Source organism: Engraulis encrasicolus, chromosome 16 (assembly GCF_034702125.1).
Source record: "Engraulis encrasicolus isolate BLACKSEA-1 chromosome 16, IST_EnEncr_1.0, whole genome shotgun sequence".
Taxonomy (NCBI): Eukaryota; Metazoa; Chordata; class Actinopteri; order Clupeiformes; family Engraulidae; genus Engraulis; species Engraulis encrasicolus.
The window spans coordinates 32,840,421-32,859,086 of record NC_085872.1 but is presented as its reverse complement, the minus strand read 5'-3'; the positions used below and the strand labels follow the sequence as shown (position 1 = coordinate 32,859,086).

The 18,666-nt window shown below is 42.1% G+C and overlaps 2 protein-coding genes across 2 annotated transcripts; one reads left to right on the top strand and one right to left on the bottom strand.

Moving 5' to 3' along the window:
• Positions 1-2,269: 2,269 nt before the first annotated feature.
• LOC134465639 (bifunctional 3'-5' exonuclease/ATP-dependent helicase WRN-like) lies at positions 2,270-5,156 on the top strand. Its single transcript, XM_063219410.1, has 3 exons — positions 2,270-2,411; positions 3,197-3,282; positions 3,768-5,156. Exon 3 carries the CDS (start codon positions 3,830-3,832, stop codon positions 5,018-5,020), a length of 1,191 nt encoding a protein of 396 aa, XP_063075480.1. The 5' UTR covers positions 2,270-2,411; positions 3,197-3,282; positions 3,768-3,829; the 3' UTR covers positions 5,021-5,156.
• A 138-nt stretch (positions 5,157-5,294) lies between these two features.
• Positions 5,295-9,022, bottom strand: LOC134466518 (uncharacterized). Its single transcript, XM_063220413.1, has 5 exons — positions 8,929-9,022; positions 8,503-8,579; positions 7,817-7,994; positions 7,285-7,486; positions 5,295-6,445 (listed from the first exon to the last, which is right to left on the bottom strand). The coding sequence occupies exons 1-5, from the start codon at positions 8,947-8,949 to the stop codon at positions 5,490-5,492; spliced, it is 1,434 nt and encodes a 477-aa protein (XP_063076483.1). The 5' UTR covers positions 8,950-9,022; the 3' UTR covers positions 5,295-5,489.
• Between the last annotated feature and the right edge of the window lie 9,644 nt (positions 9,023-18,666).

The window sequence follows — 18,666 nt, the reverse complement described above, 5'->3', positions numbered from 1 at the left end:
AAGGGACACTGTGTGAGATTTTTAGTTGTTTATTTCCAGAATTCATATTGTCCATTCACTAATGTTACCTTTTTCATGAATACTTTCACCACCATCAAATTCTAAGTATTCATTATGACTGGAAAAATGGCACTTTTAATACATGAAAAGGGGGATCTTCTCCATGGTCCGCCATTTTGAATTTCCAAAAATAGCCATTTTTAGCTGACGGCTGGGCTGCCGATCAAAAAAACGATCGCGAGATTAGATTAGATTAGATGCCTTTATTGTCCCCAAGGGGAAATTTGTTTTCACCACCATCAAACAAGTTTACAGCCAAACAGAGACAAAAAACAAAAACACAAACTCAAATAGAGTACAGAAGGACAACATCAAGTGCAATATGCATACATATACACAAATACAGTCAACAGAACACATAGGCCTACTCTCAACATACACACACACACACACCCACTCATACATGCATACTTCAACACAGATACTAATCAGACAACAAAAGCACTTACTCATACAATTAACCATGCAGCCATACCCAGGGTTGCCAGATGAGTCTGATGATTTCCAGCCCAAAAAATGCTCAAAACCCACCTAGAAGCACAAAATCCAGTTGTATTGATTTCTATGGCAAAAATTGGGCTGGTTTTTCAGATAAATGCCATTTTTACCCGCACACGGCCATTCTAAGCAGCCCAATTGGGCGGGAAACAGCCCAATCTGGCAACACTGGCCATACCAACAATCACATACTATAACCATACATACACAAACAGCCAGGGGGGGACCATACCGGGTCAGCGAGATATTAAATTCCTCACGCAACCTTTTTGCTTTTACACCTGGCGCTGCACGTAGGCGCTGGCTCTGTGCACAGGAACTGAGCACCAAAAGAATTTTTGCTTCCTCTAAAACGTTTCGATATTCCCCCATTCATTTTCACCATTCATATGAGCAGCAGTATCCTCCACCAGGTTATTACCTGATCGGGGACGGCGGGTACCCATTTGGAGCAGCCTGTGGTCCTGATGACCCCATACCGAAGGTAGCATGTAATTTTTCCGACGTCTCTTTAGTCCGATGCGTCAATATTCAGAAAATTTCCCATTGATCCTACAGCCCACTAACTCGAAATAATTAAATTAAACCCTTTGCTCCAACAGCTCAATGTTCCGACCAATGGCTGTTTGGGGTTAGCCTGAGTATCATCCTCCGTAGTGACCGCGCTAGCTCAATACTTTCGCTTGCTGACCACGGAGTCTGACCCTGCAGCCACCCCTGGCAGTTGGAATTCAGATATTCGTTCAGTATCTGAACGGCCAATAGGCTCGCTGATAGTCTAAGCCCCTCCCCAAGCCCTCTTACGTGAAGGCCAGCCTTCTATCATCATCAACAATCATTCTATTTACTGTCAATGTCAACAATCAACATGGCCGACTTGGTAGCGGTGGCTCGGGCCCGCTTGATCGACGAAGCGATTTCGTCAGTTCTCACTGAAGTCGAAGGAATTTCGGAGCTTAAACGCGAACAGAGAGATGCTTTGCAAGCTTTTGTCGGCGGGGAAGACGTTCTGGCATTGTTGCCTACCGGGTTCGGGAAGAGTCTTATATATCAACTCGTGCCTCGCGTGTGCAAGAAGTTGGCGCTGGGCAGTTCTATGTTCCACGGCGTGGAGAAACCCATTGTCATTGTTGTCTCCCCACTGGTCGCATTAATGGAGGACCAGGTGAAAGAGGCCCCGAAATTCGGTGTTTCGGCCGCGCAACTGGGCAGAAACGACGAGGAGATTTTGAGTGGAAATGTCGAGCTCGTTTTCGGCGGCCCAGAGAGCTGGCTTCTAAACGACAAGTGGAGGAGCATGCTGGCGTCTCCCCGGTACAGACAGAACATCGTGGGCATAGTTGTGGATGAAGTTCACGTGACGTACAAATGGTACATTATTATCCTTTCATTTCTATCAAGGCTTACTGATTGAGGCTAATTTAACTCATTGACTACCAATCACGGGATAACCCGTTTTTCATATTTTATTACATATTTCATAACTAGACACTCCAATGGTTATTATGTGAGGTTTTGGTGGCTCTGTGATGAGTAGAAGAGACATAGATGGCTGTCAAAGTTCGTGTCATCATCTGAAGATTTTAATAACAACGCCAGGCTCGGCGCCAACCCAAGAATAATTTTAATAACCGTAAGCCTACTGTCTGGAACTGTGAAGGAAATCATGCACTTCCTGTTCACGTTATAGGAAGTCGCCTGAGTCATCAAAACACGGCTGTCTGGGCTTCGCTAACTAAATTGTAAACACATGTCTACAGAAGGATAAGAAGGCTTGCTGTCATCAAATTAGGTGTGAAATGGAAAGTTTGGAATGAAAAACCAGCACAACATAGCAGCAGAATCTAACGTTGGTGAGTGTAGGCGCTTCTACTTTTTATACTAGAATGACAAATGCCCATCAGGCTAACTAGCACATCAGATGATAATATTAGCTGTAAACAGCACTGATCCAGGTGTTTTTTCATTGAAATAGTGTACTTGGAAGCTACTGGTCTTGTCTTGGGGGAGTGAAAATAAAATTAGATCATCATTTAAACTCGTAGAGGCAAAGAGCGCATCCGAGACATAAAGGGCCTTTTCTCCACTCGATTATTATTATATATTTTCCGATAAAGTAGTCCGCACTTAAAGCTAAATATCTTCGGAATGGAAGAAGATAGGGGCATACCGTTTTCACATGTAGAAAGCTGAGATTTTCAGCTTTCGAACAAGTGTCTTTAGGTCTAAGGTAAAATATTTGGTTACTGTCCAAAAACTGACAAAAAATGACGAAACTGTGGGAGCCTACGTCTGAAATTCCAAACAACCCTTGGTAGTCAATGAGTTAAGACCTTTATAGATTCCATCAGCTGAAAGTTTTAGTCCCAAATCTAGTACTAGTACATCTGTTCTTATGCGTTGGTAACTTGGTATCAGAAATATAGAACTGACCGGTATGGAATAATTTGATATACACGAGCCCTAACTTAGCCCAAAGTAGAAATTAATTCCAATATACTGAAAAGGTATTTTCAGATTGATGTATTTTAATACTGCAACGTCATCTGCAATCTAACGCTTGTGATCAATGTAGAAGTTATGTCTTCAATTGTCTTGCAAAAAAATTAATCAATATAATCTTTTTCTGCACTTGAAGGGGACAGGCTAAGAAGAAAGAGAGAAGTCCTGCCTTTCGAGAAAGCTTCAGTCGGTTGGGTGAACTGCGGTCAATTGTGAAAGAAGGTAAGATTATTACAACTACATGTACATGTTGTAACTATATGTCCTTCCATATGTTTTAGATTATACCAATGTTATCTATGACCTAGTAGTAATGTCCTAGAGCAGTGTATGTTCAAAATGGTAAAGTAGATACATAACAGTAACATTATGTGAGGAACCAGTTTCTGAAGGCATAGAATTTATTCCAGGTTGTAACACATGATGTGCACATATTATGTACAATACAGTAACACATCAGAGTTCTTACACTTATACCTTTTAAAGTTTAACTAATGTATACATTTTACAGAAGGAAAATCTATCTTACAAACACATTGATTGCTACTGAATGAAAAGGTCACATTATTTACATTGCATACAGACATCATTGCTCTAGAACATGTAGACACATCTGTTTGACCTGCATGACACTAGTACATTTACCCAATAGTGGTTCTGTGGTAGGAGGTTTCCACAATTGATACATGTTTGTTACTGTTTTACAGGCATTCCAATCCTGGCATTGACAGCTTCAGCGGACACCCAATCTAGAGAGAGGGTCATCAGTATGCTAAACATGCAGGGAGCAAGGAGAATACACGTATCCCCAAACAGAGAGAACATTAGACTAGGTATTGTAAGACTGCCAAACGATAAGCTGAAATGCCTTGACTGGGTAGTTAAACTGGTAAAAGATGGTGGTGTTGCTGCACCACAGATAATCATTTACTGTCGGTCAGTAAAAACAACAGGCAAAGTGCATCGTTACCTGCATACAGAGCTGGGACCAGATGCCTGGGTGGATAGGGACCCCGAAGAAAGAACAAAAAACTGTTTCATTGGAATGTACCACAGTTCCACCCTGCCTAAATACAAGAAATATGTTGTTTCATCACTGAATGGTAATGGCAACTGTAGAATTGTACTAGCAACTAATGCTCTCAGTATGGGGATGAACTTCCCAAATGTCTCTTATGTCATTATGTACGGCCCACCGGAGGACGCAGAAGATGTACTCCAGCAAATTGGTAGAGCTGGGCGTAGTGGGTCACATGTTAATGCTGTTCTGTACTATCATGGGACACAGCTAATAAAAGTTGACAAGGGTGTTAAGGGCTTGGTGACTACAAGTCCAAGTGACTGCATTCGTAAGGCTTTATATTGCCTGTTTGAAGATGGCCCTGTGAGCGTGGAACCTGGTCACAGATGCTGTACACACTGTCACAGGACATGCAAATGTGCAGGTGAAGCATGTGAAATACCCTTCCCACCATCTGAATCCTTCATGAATATTTTCAGGTTGCAAACTAGATACAGAGATGTAGACCCAGAGGATAGAATCCTGGTCAGGGAACTACTGCAGGAGTATCGAGCTTACCTGCTGCTCAATACTACACATCTGTATACCAACTCTGAAGCCTGTACAGGTTTTAGTGACGAATTGATAGAGTCTGTTGTTGAGAATTGTACACACATCTTTGACTATGTTTACATTGTCACACACCTCCCTGTTTTCTATGGAGAACATGCTAAGGAAATTCTCCGCATTATATATGAGGTGTTTGGAGACATTGAGTATGTTGAGCCATCAGTTTTGGAATCTTTTGATGAACCAGACCTGGATTATCCTGGGTATTTTGATGGGCCTGATGACTATGACAATGTTACCGAAAATGATGTCAGTTCATTGTATGGCAGTGACTCTGATCTAGACAGTTCATCTGGTATAGATCCAGACAGTTACTCTGGTATAGACTAGTAGCTAATACTACTACAAGGTATAGAGACTGTGACCTTTGACTCCTTGACAATTTCCTACCTTAGGAAAATTCATTTTTCTTTGATGAACACCATCATGTTTGATTTTTCAATTTGATAAGTTGTAGAAATTATGAAATGACACCAAATACCAGCGTGTAAGTTGATCATATCCTTGTTATGAACAGAGAGAAAGACACAAAGTGATTATAATAAACAGGTGTCATTTTATTTCAGTGTCAGTCTTGTTTATTTCTATTTCCTCAGTGTTCCAATATCAACTGTGTACATTTTGAAGCTAAAGCATACAACGTTGAGACCTCTTTCCATTACAAACATTGAAAAATGCTATAATCATTAATAACTCTCAGCCATCACATTACATATAGGCAGGTATTCGACTTTTTGATCTAGTGCCTTCCCATTCTTTTCTAGACATACATATTGTTGTAGGTACTGTTTACCCATACTTACGGGTATTTTTTGTTCCAAAGCTTTAATTTGGCCATGATCCACTCCCACATGTTGGTATACTTGACGCGGGCTAGCAGATTTCTATCAAAGTTTGGGAAGGCACCAAATGCCCTGTCGGCAGAGAAGTTGAAGAGATCTGCCTTCCTGATAACTTCCACTAGTTTAAGGAAGTCTGGAGTTTCTGGCGCACAGTGGTGGTAGCCAGAGGGACTGGCAACTGTAAGCTCTCTGTCCGCATTATCCAAAATCTTCTTGAGGGATCCGAGAGACTTACTCACCCTATCTGCGCCGGCCTCTGTAAGATTCGGCCCCATTCCCTTCAAGAATGATTTCAGTAAGTTATTTAAATGTTCGAGGTGCAAGTCCAATGGGATGTTTTTTCCTTTTCCCCCCTTCCCATTGAAAAACCTGTTCCATTTCAGGCTATGTGCTTTTGCTGGTGACAGCACTGCCGAAACATGAATCAGCAGAAGCAAGGTGCTATACGCATACTGGGTGCGCCCATAGGCTCTGTAGTACAACAAAGCGACTCTATACAGTCGGATCAGCCGCTCCCCGTCCCCCTCTCTGACGGCATCTTGCATGTCCTCAAGGAAGAGCCCAAAGCTAAGCCTTGCCTCCGTGTGATTTTTTTTGTAGTCACAAGAGGGAGGCTTAGCAGTGGGCTCTTCCTTGTGGCTTGTGTCCTCCCCAAAGTCTAGGCCATGATCTTTCCTCTCATGTTTGAGCCGACATTTTGGGTAAACAAAGGTACGCTGGCACCCGGGTTCCCGGCAGCTCATTTCCTCCCTTTGCTGGGGCTGTGATGCCTGACTTACACCCTGGAAAATGTTGGCAATGTCAGCGTTGATGACAAACCTGTCAACAACCTTGGCCACTTTGTCGTGGAGCCAAGTTCGCTGCTCCTGTTTGGTCATGCTCATGATGTCCTGCGGTAAATCCTTGGGTACATCTGAAAAGACATAATGAAAAAGCACCGATAGCTTTATAGATGTTACTGCAAAATGGCATGTAGTCTTACATGTAGTCCTCTCAAAAATAATTACACTATGTCATATTTGTAGATACTGTGATCTATTTGCATATTCAAAATCCATCCCTGCAACTAAAGGGACCAACAAATTGTCCATAAGATCAGTAGCTAATACACCTAAGAGTGTCATAACAAAGCCTCTTACAGAACATTGGACTATGGTGTGTGACTTCAGACTTGAAATGTTGCAGCTCTATTCCTTTGGAAAGGAGAGGCTGGAGCACACTGCAGCTAGTTTTTAAAGACTTTATTTGTGCACACACCCGACTAACGTTTCGGTGTTGCTACACCTTCTTCAGAGTCAACTGAGTCGAGATAGTTGCTCCTGTTGCTGTTTCAATAACTTCATCATCTCACTCAGTTCATTACTTTGAGACATCGACTCTGAAGAAGGTGTAGCAACACCGAAACGTTAGTCGGGTGTGTGCACAAATAAAGTCTTTAAAAACTAGCTGCAGTGTGCTCCAGCCTCTCCTTTCCATTGACGTCTGTCCTACTGTGATGCACCTGTAAGCTGAGTGAGGGATGATGCGTAGAGTACCAATTCCAGCTCTATTCCTTTGTGAGACAATTAAGTAAGGCTGATGGATGTGCAAGCACATGCAAGTTGTGCACCGATAAAAATGCACGGAACTCAAATTGCAAAAGCTAGGAATGGATTGCTACGTATGCTGTAAGGTTATGTTGTCAACATAAAAGACATGTAAGGCTGTATAATGCAATGTCGGTGTATCTAATGTAGAAATCTTATAAATCACCTTCCACATTTTCCATTCCAAAGACCTCCATCGCCGCCGCAATGAAGAGGGCAGACGTGTCCTTCCGGACGAACTCTTTGTACGCATTGAAGGCATGGTGCGGTCCCTTCTTAGCATTGCTACACTTGACTGTATTCATATTTGCGAATAAAGTTCCATGGTCCCGCGCTGACCTCTCGGTGCAGAAGATCTTGAAGTGTACCTGCAAAGGCCATAAACATAAGAATATTAAGTGTGATGATTGGCAGTCCTTTTAATGCTGTGAAATAACTGTCACATGTCGTACCTACAGCGCCAAGTTTCACTAACAGAGAAATGAATGGAAGAAGTAATTGAGAGAACAATAGGAATCTGATAATTTCACATGTAAAACCATTTTGACAATTTGGAAGTGCTACATGTAGGACAATAAAATACTTGGACAATGTCAGAATAATTGTCCTGTTCAAATGTTCAGTATACAAAAGATATTGATGTCTTGGGGTTGCAAAGGAAAATGTAATGGGAGTAAAATATTGTTTATAAAGGTTACCCCTAAGAGAATCCTGAAGGCATGCCAGTCTTCAAATTTGGCGAGTAATCCATCCAGCCTGTCCTCAGGAGTCTCGCCTTCCCCAAAGGCCCATTGTACGGATCTGCTGTTGCCTTCAGTCAGGCGGTCACCCCCGATGAAGATGCTCTGCAGACCTGTTGGTGTTCTTGGGACGTATCTGGAGACAAAGCAAGCCAAAAGCTAATTTTCTACACTGTTACTTGTGTACATGTCTCCCTTCAATACTACATAGGGAATTGTCCATTGATTCTATCTGAAGAGGAGAATGATGTCCATTAGTCGATCACTAATGTCATGTATTTGCCAACATATATTCTGTTCAAGGCTCAGGACTTCATATCCAAGCAGATAAAGGATCAGGGTTGAGCAAACCATATAAAACAAACTGAGAAAACATCTGCTTGGATATCGGACAGGACCATTTTCATTAAAATTATTGGAAGGAAGTGAACAAATCGACAGCATTGCATGTTTGAATCAATCCACCAAGGACAATAAAAGGTTTAATTTAGATAAAATATGACATGCTTAAGCATTGGTGGAGGGATACAAAGACTGCTGAGAGTTATGCAAGTGCACCTGGACTTGGAAGATGGATCAAACGTAGAATTGTAGGTAAGGTAAGAATTGTAGAAACTGATACTGTATGTGTGCACAACACTTACTCTCTCTGCATGTGCTGTAGGATATCCACAAGATCTGAAGTAACACTCTCATTCTTGAACAGCAGCCCAAGTGGAAACTGAAAATAAGGAAGAATTTGTCAGAGTGTGTAGTTGCTGATGCTCCATTGAACATACCCAGCGTAAGCAAGTGGCCAGAGGTTATTATATACGGCATAGAAACATGACAAACTATCAATTGTCTACAAATTATAATTCATAACGATCTAAAGTGTACCCAGATACTTACATTAGATTTAGAGGTCAGGAAGATGCAAAGCTTATATATTTACTTAATAATTGTTCAACACATTTATGTGCATGAAGTTTGAAATAAATAATTTGCTTTTGACATTAGTAGAGAATAGCATAATTGACAGAAAAAAAATCCAAGACTACTACATTCCAGTTATACTATATGTAGCTCACCTCAGTTGATGGCTGTGTCATAGTCTCAGAATACTGGTGTGGTATGTGATAGATTACAGCAGGTGCAAACTGTTTTAGAGCAGGGAGGTGTTTGGTCAGGATACGGCTACCGAGAATAATGAATTCGGTACGAAGGTGAGCTTCAATCTCTGGGGTGGGAAGACAGTCTCCAATTTGGAATAGTGGAAGTGGTTTGACGGGTTCATTGTTTGGAAGATGATGAGTCGAGACACGGTCTTGTACGGCAATATGATGTGTCCAGTGGATAGAGTTGTTGCTGTTTGTTTCTGACTGGTGATGTGTCTGTTTGTAGAAGTCCAGGTTATCGAATATGATACTGTAAGTTGGTGGTGGTGGTGGTGGTGGGGTGGATGGTGGAGTAGATTGTAGAGTGCATTCAGGTTCAATTGGAGGGGCCAGGAAGCCGACTGCAAGATCACTGAAATCTTCTGCTGTTATAGATAGGTTGTACATCTCCCCACAGACAGCACGTGTATCCACCTCCCCACCGACAGCATGTGTATCCCTGTCCCCACCGACAGTATGTATATCCAACTTTTGTTCAGCATGTGCTTCCAGCTTCCTCTTCATGGCTTGTAAATCCTTCCCACATGTGCTGGCCAACTCCCTCTGCTTCACTCGTGCATTGTCCTGTGTAGTAGATATTCCGAATTTACACAACCGAGCAAATACAGCAGTTTTTGCCCCTCCATGTTGCAGAACTGTGTTTATGTAGTGCGAAAATGCAGAGAGCTGACTGTTCCGGCCACGTATGGCAACTGCAGCACTTGCACAGATGTGGTTTCGGGAGTTCTTAGTTACTTTACTGAGGATGGACAGAAAGAATGGTGACAATCGCTTCAGGTCTGATTGGAACTTATCGAAGGAGAAGTTCTCCAAGTCTTGCGCACTGGTTTTCCTTAAAATGAAGTCACTCTGTATAGCTGTCAGTTTTGTGCATTCTTCTTCCAAAAGGTTCAGTGACTGCTCCTTTATCTCTTTTACTAATCCCTCACAAGTGAACATCATCCGTGCTGCTGTCTTAAATTCACCTCTGGCAAGGTTTTCTACAATGCTTGCTGTTACCCCTTTGCATTTAATGTTGTCAGGTCTTTCCACTCTTGAACGATAAGTCACAGTGACCTGAAAGGATACATATTGCACAAGGTCAACAATCAAATAAACAAACATCTTTCCATAAACTAGAAAACAAGATATCTAGAATAACACAGCACCCTACATGTTAATTTGTTCCATCTGTGATGATGGCACATTTTCATTTCAAATACTCCTGTTTTGGTAGGGAAGAGCACAGATGTTTCTAATAAATGCAAAATACTGATCTACCGGTAACGTTAAATGATTGGCAAGATTTAAAAAATGAAGTAGCATAGATATAAGCATTGATACCAATCAACATGGACAACAAAAATGAAAAGTGCAGTGTCCTGTTCGTCCTAGACAGTGTTGGGAGGTAATGCATTACAAAAGTAATTAATTACTGTAATGCATTACTTTTAGCTGTAATGCAGTTATGTAAGGCATTACATGGCAAAAATCTGTAATATTTACTTAGTTACAATGTTAAATAGCTTAAGTTACAATTGCATTACAATGACCTGGATTTTAGTGGTATTCAGTGTGTTGGGTCAGAAAGACGCTATTCCTGAACCTGGTAGTTTTTAGTCTGTATGCTGCCAAAACACCTCCTGCATGGGAGGTGAAAAAGTAATGATTCATGAGCTTGATTAACACTGTAATAAATTGCCAGATCCATATTTAGGCCTACAGTTCTTTTGGCGAAAGTAACTAAAGTAATGCAATAGTAATGTAATGCCTTACATTTTAAATATAGTAATATTGTAGTGTAAGGGATTATTTTGAAAAGACAGTAATATGTAATCAGTAATGCATTACAGTTTTTGAGTAACTTTCCCAACACTGGTCCTAGAACAAGACACAAAAAGATTCACATGATCTTTGCTATATATTTCAAATGCATAGGCCTACATAACCAGACTAAAAAAAGGAAAACCCTTACTTTGGTTTCGCTGGTTCTCTGAGTAGGCGCCTTTGGCGGTGCCTTTGGTGGCTTCGGGTCGGGTGACTTTGAGGTCGTCTCCAGCCTTTTTTTCACCGCTCTCGGAGTTTTGGAGGGGGTCGGCTCTCTCGTCCGCTTTTCGTTTCTTTGTGGTGTTTTCTGTGGATCAGTTGGCTGCCTCTCACGGTCATCCACGTCTTTCCACTCTTGCAGACGTGTTAGGGTATCTTCCACGCGCTTGATATATCTGTGACATTTCAAACATAACCTCTCGGAGGCATCTTTTCTTCTGCGCAAAATGACACCAACAGCAGCAAGCCGCTCAAAGATGGACTTTTCGACTGGCTTCTCTGGATCAGGATTAGGATCCCGTAGGTCGAATATCTTTCTGAGATTTGTCAGAGTCCCATTCACGCGAAGATTTGTAGGGCACAAACGACAAAAATCTGCAAAGTTGGGAGGGCGAGGAACTTTCGCCGAACACGATGCAGAGGTCGCCATCTCTCTGCCGTCTTAGTGGGAATTTTCTCCCACACTCTTCTTCGTAACGGGTAGGTGCTAAGAACTGTTGCGTGCTGTTGCATGGCGATTCTTCGAGAACTGGACCCAAAAAGGGCAATAAAAGACACCGTGCAACGAGAAATGTCGCGCTAAGCACCCTCCATGTGAGAATTTCGCGGGGCGTTCTAACTCATGTAAACAACAAGGTCACGTGAAAAATGGGGCAGCGTTATTGGACTGTTGGTCTCTCAGGTCACCCAATCAAATGAGGGCCCGCCCAGCACGCGCAGCTCATTAAGTGAGATAATTTCCAACTGCCGGGGGTGGCTGCAGGGTCAGACTCCGTGGTCAGCAAAGAGGCTTGAGATAAGAGGGCTTACTCACGTCATAACAGCGTAGTAGGAAATGATGGCGAGGGGAGTACGGAAATGTTATTCACTGTGGAACAGGTCATAGGACAGCGTGAATGTCTGTCAGCTGTCCTTAATTACCCCCAGCAATTACTGCTGACCAACAGCTGCCGTTACTTGGCCACAAATTACGGAGTACGAAAATGGCATCCATCGTGGATGGATGACCAATGACCATGCGCAAGGGAGTTAATTTTCCATCCACTCGTGTCCTCAGGCAACGCCCCCGTACTACACCGTGGCCAATGCATTCCCCGCCAAGAGATTGTTCTTTCTCTTGAGTTTCTTTGGTGGTCAGCAAGCGAAAGTATTGAGCTAGCGCGTTCACTACGGAGGATGATACTCAGGCTAGTTTGGGGTTGGCCATAATCCCAGGTCGTATGTCCTGCTTTCCCCTGAATTACCAGTAGGCCTACCTGATAAAATGTCTCCAACGCGATGATGGGAAGATTTCAGTCTTCTGCCCTGGTAGTGGATATCGCTATAGTCAGCGTAAACCACCAAATATGGTGAAATAAGTCCATGATGTGAGTGACAAAACGTAACCGAGATGACTAATATCAGCATAAAACGTGCAATTCCCCGCATTCACTCCGATTAGTTTTCGAAGGAAGCGCTGTAGCTGATCACCAGCTAACACGTGTTACAGGTTGAACTAGCCACGTGCAACGTTTTCACTCACCAGTTTCCTTAAACTTTCCTACCGCATTAACGCAACTTAATTCCTTTCTCCACCGTCAGATCCACGAACTAGGGTAACTTGTATAACAACTTTGGGTGGAAGTTACGCGTTTACGAGTATAATTCATCTTTTACCATACTGAATTGAGGGGCTCGCCGAGTTGTGGCCATAACGATAAGGGTTGGATAAGCGAAAGAAACGGTCGGTGGCCGAAGCGTCTGGTTTATCACTACTCTCTGGACACGCCCTCGTTTGACACAGGCCTATCATCATTTAAGTGAAAGCTACACTAGAGTCTCTGCGCATGCGCGCACACACACACACACACAAAGCAATGAAGGCTGAATGCACGCTGATGAAAGAGTGTAGGCCGTCATAAACATATCCCATTAAATGTTTTTAACCTTTTATATGCTTATACAAAGTAATAAAGTCATTATTCACCTTTCAGTCGTTTGGAAAATGGCCTTGGTTGTGTGCAAATGTACAATAATATTTCCATTGAACTAATAAAAATATATTCATATAGGTAGGCCTATATAAATTCTCAAACTACTAAAAAATATAGTCATGTATGTAGCACAAGGCCAAGGCAATTGTCCAGCGTCAATTGGAGGCCATGGACCATGTTGAGCAGGAGGAGCTGGGTGACGGAGATGGCGGTGACGAGATGGAGCTGACGACTGCTGACATGGATGACTTGGAGGATCTTGCTGAGTCAGACACTGACTCAGACTCCAGTGATGGAGGAGCAGCTGACCTGGGTGAAGAACTGACCAGATGGGCTGTAGAGGAGAACATTCCTCACTCTTCCCTGGGGAAACTACTAAAAATCCTCAAGTGCCACCACCCATCACTGCCAGCAGATCCTCGCACTCTTTTGAAAACGAAGAGATCGGAGGTCTTGGATGTAAAGAGCAAGGCTGGTGGAACATACTACCACTTTGGCACCCTGGCATCAATGACGGCGACCCTGGAGGCCCATCAAAGTGTGCTGAGTGAGGGAATGTGCCTTGAACTCCAGGTGAACGTAGACGGCTTACCTCTGTTTAAAAGCTCATCCATGCAGTTTTGGCCTATACTGGGTTACATTCGGAACATACCCACCCATAGGCCTTTTGTAATCACCCTTTTTTTGGGGAAAGTCAAAGCCTGAACTCCATGAATACATGGAAGACTTCGTCCAAGACTTGAGGAGCTTGGAGAGGGGCTTCCAATTCAAGGGAATTAACTTACAACTGAAGTTGCAGGCCTGTGATGCACCAGCACATGCCTACCTGAAGTGCTTTAAGGGCCACACAGGGTATTCGGGGTACGAGAAGTGCACACAGGAGGGAGAATATGTCAACAACCGCGTTTTCCCTGACACTACTGCACCTCTGCGTCAGGATGAGGACTTCAGGGAGATGACTGATGAAGGCTGCTTGCCACCTCTTTGGGTCTCGTTAGTGGTTTCCCTCTGGACTTTATGCACCTTGTGTGCTTGGGAGTTATGAGGCGTCTGCTGTACCTGTGGCTGAAGGGTCCCCTGGCATGCAGGCTGTCGAGTAGACAGGTCAACTCCCTGTCAGACGACCTGGAACATACAAGAGCCTTCACACCAGTGGAGTTCAATAGGAGGCCAAGGGCTATCAAGGAGGTTGACAGGTGGAAGGCGTCCGAGTTCAGGCAGCTGCTGCTGTACACCGGGCCTGTGCTCTTAAAGTCAGTGCTGCACTCTGCTGTGTACCAGCACTTTCTGTTGCTTTTTGTTGCTATCTTCATTCTGTCAAACGACAAGTTGGCAGCACACTTCGACTACGCTGACAGTGCACTTCATCTGTTTGTGCAGCACTTCAGGGTCATGTATGGGGACATGTATACACTCGCCTCTAAAAGAGTTGTCGCCTACCCATCTGTTTGGAATAACAGCTAATAACCTGACTTTCAATTACCGTAATCACTTGGCTTCAGAAGTCACTCATATGAAAGCTACAACCCTCTCGAATGAAAATGTATGTATAAAAATAAATTTCATGCACCAAAGAAAGATTGACCCTTTAATGAACACAGACAGGGCAGATTTTGACAAGACAAAAGTTTTGTCGCCTATCGAACATAATGTGAAAATAAACAGATAAGTCACTTCAAAACACTTCAAATACGCAGATCGGGTGTCATACTTCATCACTGATTCACTCACACCTCTCCAGAAAATCAACTTTGGCCTTAGGTGTATGTTTAGGGTCATTGTAATCATGGAAAGCAACACAATGAAAATCAATGGAGTTAAATGAGAGATAGTGACATATTTGCTATTCGTAGAGCAATACATTTTTAACTTCATGATGTAATCAATGATAAAAGCCCTCACACACCAGCCGTCGCCTTAGGATTATAGGGTTCTATCTGACTTTTGACCAGTTCTGAGATATTGAGGTTTAAAGATTTTGCACTCTGTAGATCAGAAGTGGCATATGGAATAGGTTTGTTTGATACACTAGACTCAAAGACACCTTCAATGAACTGTAAATCTAAAATATTAAAATCATCGAACATTTGGAAGTGGTGTTTTTTAAAACAGGTAAAATGTAGATAGAACCTTATTGCACTGAAATCGCAAAATGTTTTTAGGATTATAAGGTTCTATCTACCAAAACATCAGAATTAACAATAATTTCTGAACAAAACTCATAGATTACTAATAAAATAATTGTAACAACACTGTTTAAAGAAAATTAAGTGGTATTTGGAGATTGCAGGCCACTGTATGTATTGCTGTAAGATGCGATTTTGCACTGTATAATTGGGGCAGTCTGTAGATCATAATTGGCATATGGAACATGTTAATTTGATACACTAGAGTTAAAGACACCTTAAATGAACTCTAAATCTGAAATATTTAAATCATTGAACTTTGGGAAGTGGTGTTTTTTAAACAGGTAGAATGCAGATAGAACCTTACCGCAAAATGTTTTTAGAATTATAGGGTTCTATCTACCAAAACATAGAAATTAACAATGATTTCGGAACAAAACTCATAGATTACTAATACAATGGTTGTAACAACACTATTTAAAGAATATGAATTGGCATTTGGAGATTTCAGGCCACTGAAGGCCTATATGTAGCCTATATTGTATGTATTTATACAATACCCGTAGTTTAACCTAGATATTAGAAACCCTTGGTTATTAGGGGTTCAGGGGCTTGTCCCCCAAGAAAATGAGGGGGGGGGAAGTCAAATTTTAACACAATATCAGAATGGCCCATGGCCCAGTGTGGTGGAGAACCTATGTCCCAAGGGCCGTAATCATCTTATCCGGGCCCGATATACTTTTAATGTTATGCAGCTTCACATGAAATATGACATATTTTGTAAAGTATTCTTAGGAATTACATTTGCAATACAATTAAGTTGCATTTTCAGGGGACCTAGTGAAGGTGGGGTCTGTTGTGAAGGTGGCCGCCTTCAATATAGGCCTAAAGTGCAGGGGGAAATCCTGGTTTGTGTTCATAGTACAGATGCAAAAGTTTCTCCAAGTGGTTAAGGAGACTAATTGTTACAGGTTCAAATCCCACCATCTCACTCCCTGGCTGAGATGTCCTTGAGCAAGAAACCTAACCCCTTACTTCTCCAGGGACTATAGCCAATACCCTGTACAAATACCATGTACTAAGTCCCTTTGGATGAGGGCCTACTGTTATGTAATGTACTGTAAAATATATACCAGGTACAGATCTGTCAGCACTGCAATACAATTCAAATGTGCATTACAGTCAATGTTTTTGTATAGTATGGAGGTATGTATCTAACATATTGCATTTACTGCAGTAAAGGTGTACTTGTTAGACTATTCCAGGGCTCCATATAATACATTACAACAGGTACCTGCTTTTCACATTCAGGGAATGAATAATGATATGCACAATGTTTTAAAAGTGGATGATGAGGTTTAGGGCCTCCTTGGTTCTTGGGTCACTTGGCCTGGGTGGGTCGGTGTAATCTATCATTGAGCCCACAACATTATCTTAATAAATAGGCCTAATATGCTAAAAGCCACTAAAAAATCTTAACATCAGCTTAATTTACCAAAAAGTAAAGGTCCAATAGGATATACAGCACCTGTTCCACAGATGGCACCTGGGAAAGGCTAGCCATGGCAAGATTAGATAGAGCTAGCTAGATAGAGATATTTTATTTTAACGTTTGTCCCATTATTGCAGTGGGAACCAAAAAGTGTAAAAATAATAATAATTTGTGACCCAAAGCCATAGTATATTAAATGGTTAGATAATACCATGCTGGTACGCCATGCGCAACCAGCGAGCACTTGGTCAAATACGAACACTGCAAGTCTACAACACGTGCGTAACGTAAGGTTTACCGTCATTATACCTTCCCATATAAATAGGGACTGCTTGGCTCAGTAAAATCGACTGTGATGGCATCTCATCGCGTAAGGTAGGCCTAATATTGATAGCTAGTTTGGTCATGTCCATGATAGCCTACTACTGGCTACTTTTTGAGCAATTCTGACCCAACGCAACGCAAAACCTAATGTTGCCTCACGTAAGCACAGCTAATTGGCAAGCATGGGATTAAGAATTGCCACGTTTGTTCTTTGAATGTGTTTCGACTTCAACTTTCTAACGTGGGCTACATCAGTGTCACCGTAAGTTGCAAGATCTGTCCAACTTGGTGCATAGCTCCGCCTTTTGCTGATTAAATAAGCGGGGGTGCATTGGAGTCGCCATCCTTGCTTTGAATGGCAAACAGAAGCTCATATTTGCAAGATTTTGCGAGGAAATGGTAGCACTGAGACTGGAGACATGCGTTGGTATCATAACAAACGAAAAAGCAGCTGATTAGCCGCTTTGCAAAGCTGCTACGTTCAATTGCGTCAGATAGAACCCTATAATTCTAAGTTGAAGTGCGGTTTTGCAGATAGAACCTTATGGTTCTGAGGATTAAACGGTGAAAAATGCATAAAACGTTTCAAAACATATTCTAGGATGTAAAGCAGTGTTACTATAATATGTCTATGGCAATAACTCAATTTCGACCAAAATGTCAGATAGAACCTTATAATCCTAGAGCGACGAGTATGCATGCGTCAACTGGTGTCCATTGAAGGGCCCTCTGAGTGTGGAACTACAACCGTATCTCACGTCTTTCGTAAACTCTTCTTATTGCCCGTGTTTCGTGGTCGATTTACGATTGAGCCTCGTGGTTGATTTACGATATGCATGCGTTTGTCATTGACACAAACTCGACAGACAGTTGGTTAGAGATTTACGATATGCATGCGTTCGGAACTACTGAGTGCAGTGTCGTTTCTAATCTATTTCAAGCTCCTAGTCTCTCCCTCCCCTCCTCCATTATTTTGTTTCTTTTGCAATTGCAAGACCATGTGAGAGTGGTGGTTTGTGGTGTTATTTTCTTTTGACTTAGAAGTGTTTTGTGAGAAGTGTTGGTCTTGGGGTGCCTGTTGACCGCTGCCTTGAAGAAAGACTTTTAAAACATATTTATGCCTTGTGATAATTGCATTTAATAATAAAAAGAATTATTCTTGTGATATCAGCCTTGTGGTCATTCACTTGACCCCTGAGTGGGATTGGTACAGCCCCAAGTAAAAGGGGCTAGGTTACATAACATATAATAATAATATTAAAATAGATATATAAAATCATAATTTCATTTTGTTGCACTTGTTTTGGGTTAAAACCTAGTGTTATGCAATCATTAAGACATGAAATATTATTAAAACCGTGTGAGATTGTTGGAAAGTTGGTCTACGTCAGTGTTGCTCAGCAACCATCAGTAAACACATTTGTGGAGGGAAATAAAGTTAGTTCTTGCAGCAGACGTGCAAGTCTTCGTGCTTTCCAATGGACAACACTATGCGCAAATGTTTTAAAACGCCAACATCGGTAACTTTGGATAACCCACGACATGACATGTTAGAAAAGCCTGGACTATCTTCGTGGATCCTCCTGACCATGACAGCCGGACCGAGAGCGAGGAAGCGGTGCCCTAAAGTAGCACTAGTAGCCAGGTCACTGTGGCTATCCCCCAATCAGGTTTTGTTGAAAGAATACCTCGTGATATATTTTGGTTCGAA

Excerpts from the sequence above, each read along its gene's own strand:
- LOC134466518 (XM_063220413.1), bottom strand. The coding sequence starts at position 8,949 with ATGACACAGCCATCAACTGAG. Across the intron at positions 8,580-8,928 it reads TGACACAGCCATCAACTGAG|TTTCCACTTGGGCTGCTGTT; the intron begins GTGAGCTACATA and ends CCTTATTTTCAG. Across the intron at positions 6,446-7,284 it reads TGGAATGGAAAATGTGGAAG|ATGTACCCAAGGATTTACCG; the intron begins GTGATTTATAAG and ends ATGTCTTTTCAG.
- LOC134465639 (XM_063219410.1), top strand. The coding sequence starts at position 3,830 with ATGCTAAACATGCAGGGAGCAAGGAGAATACACGTATCCCCAAACAGA.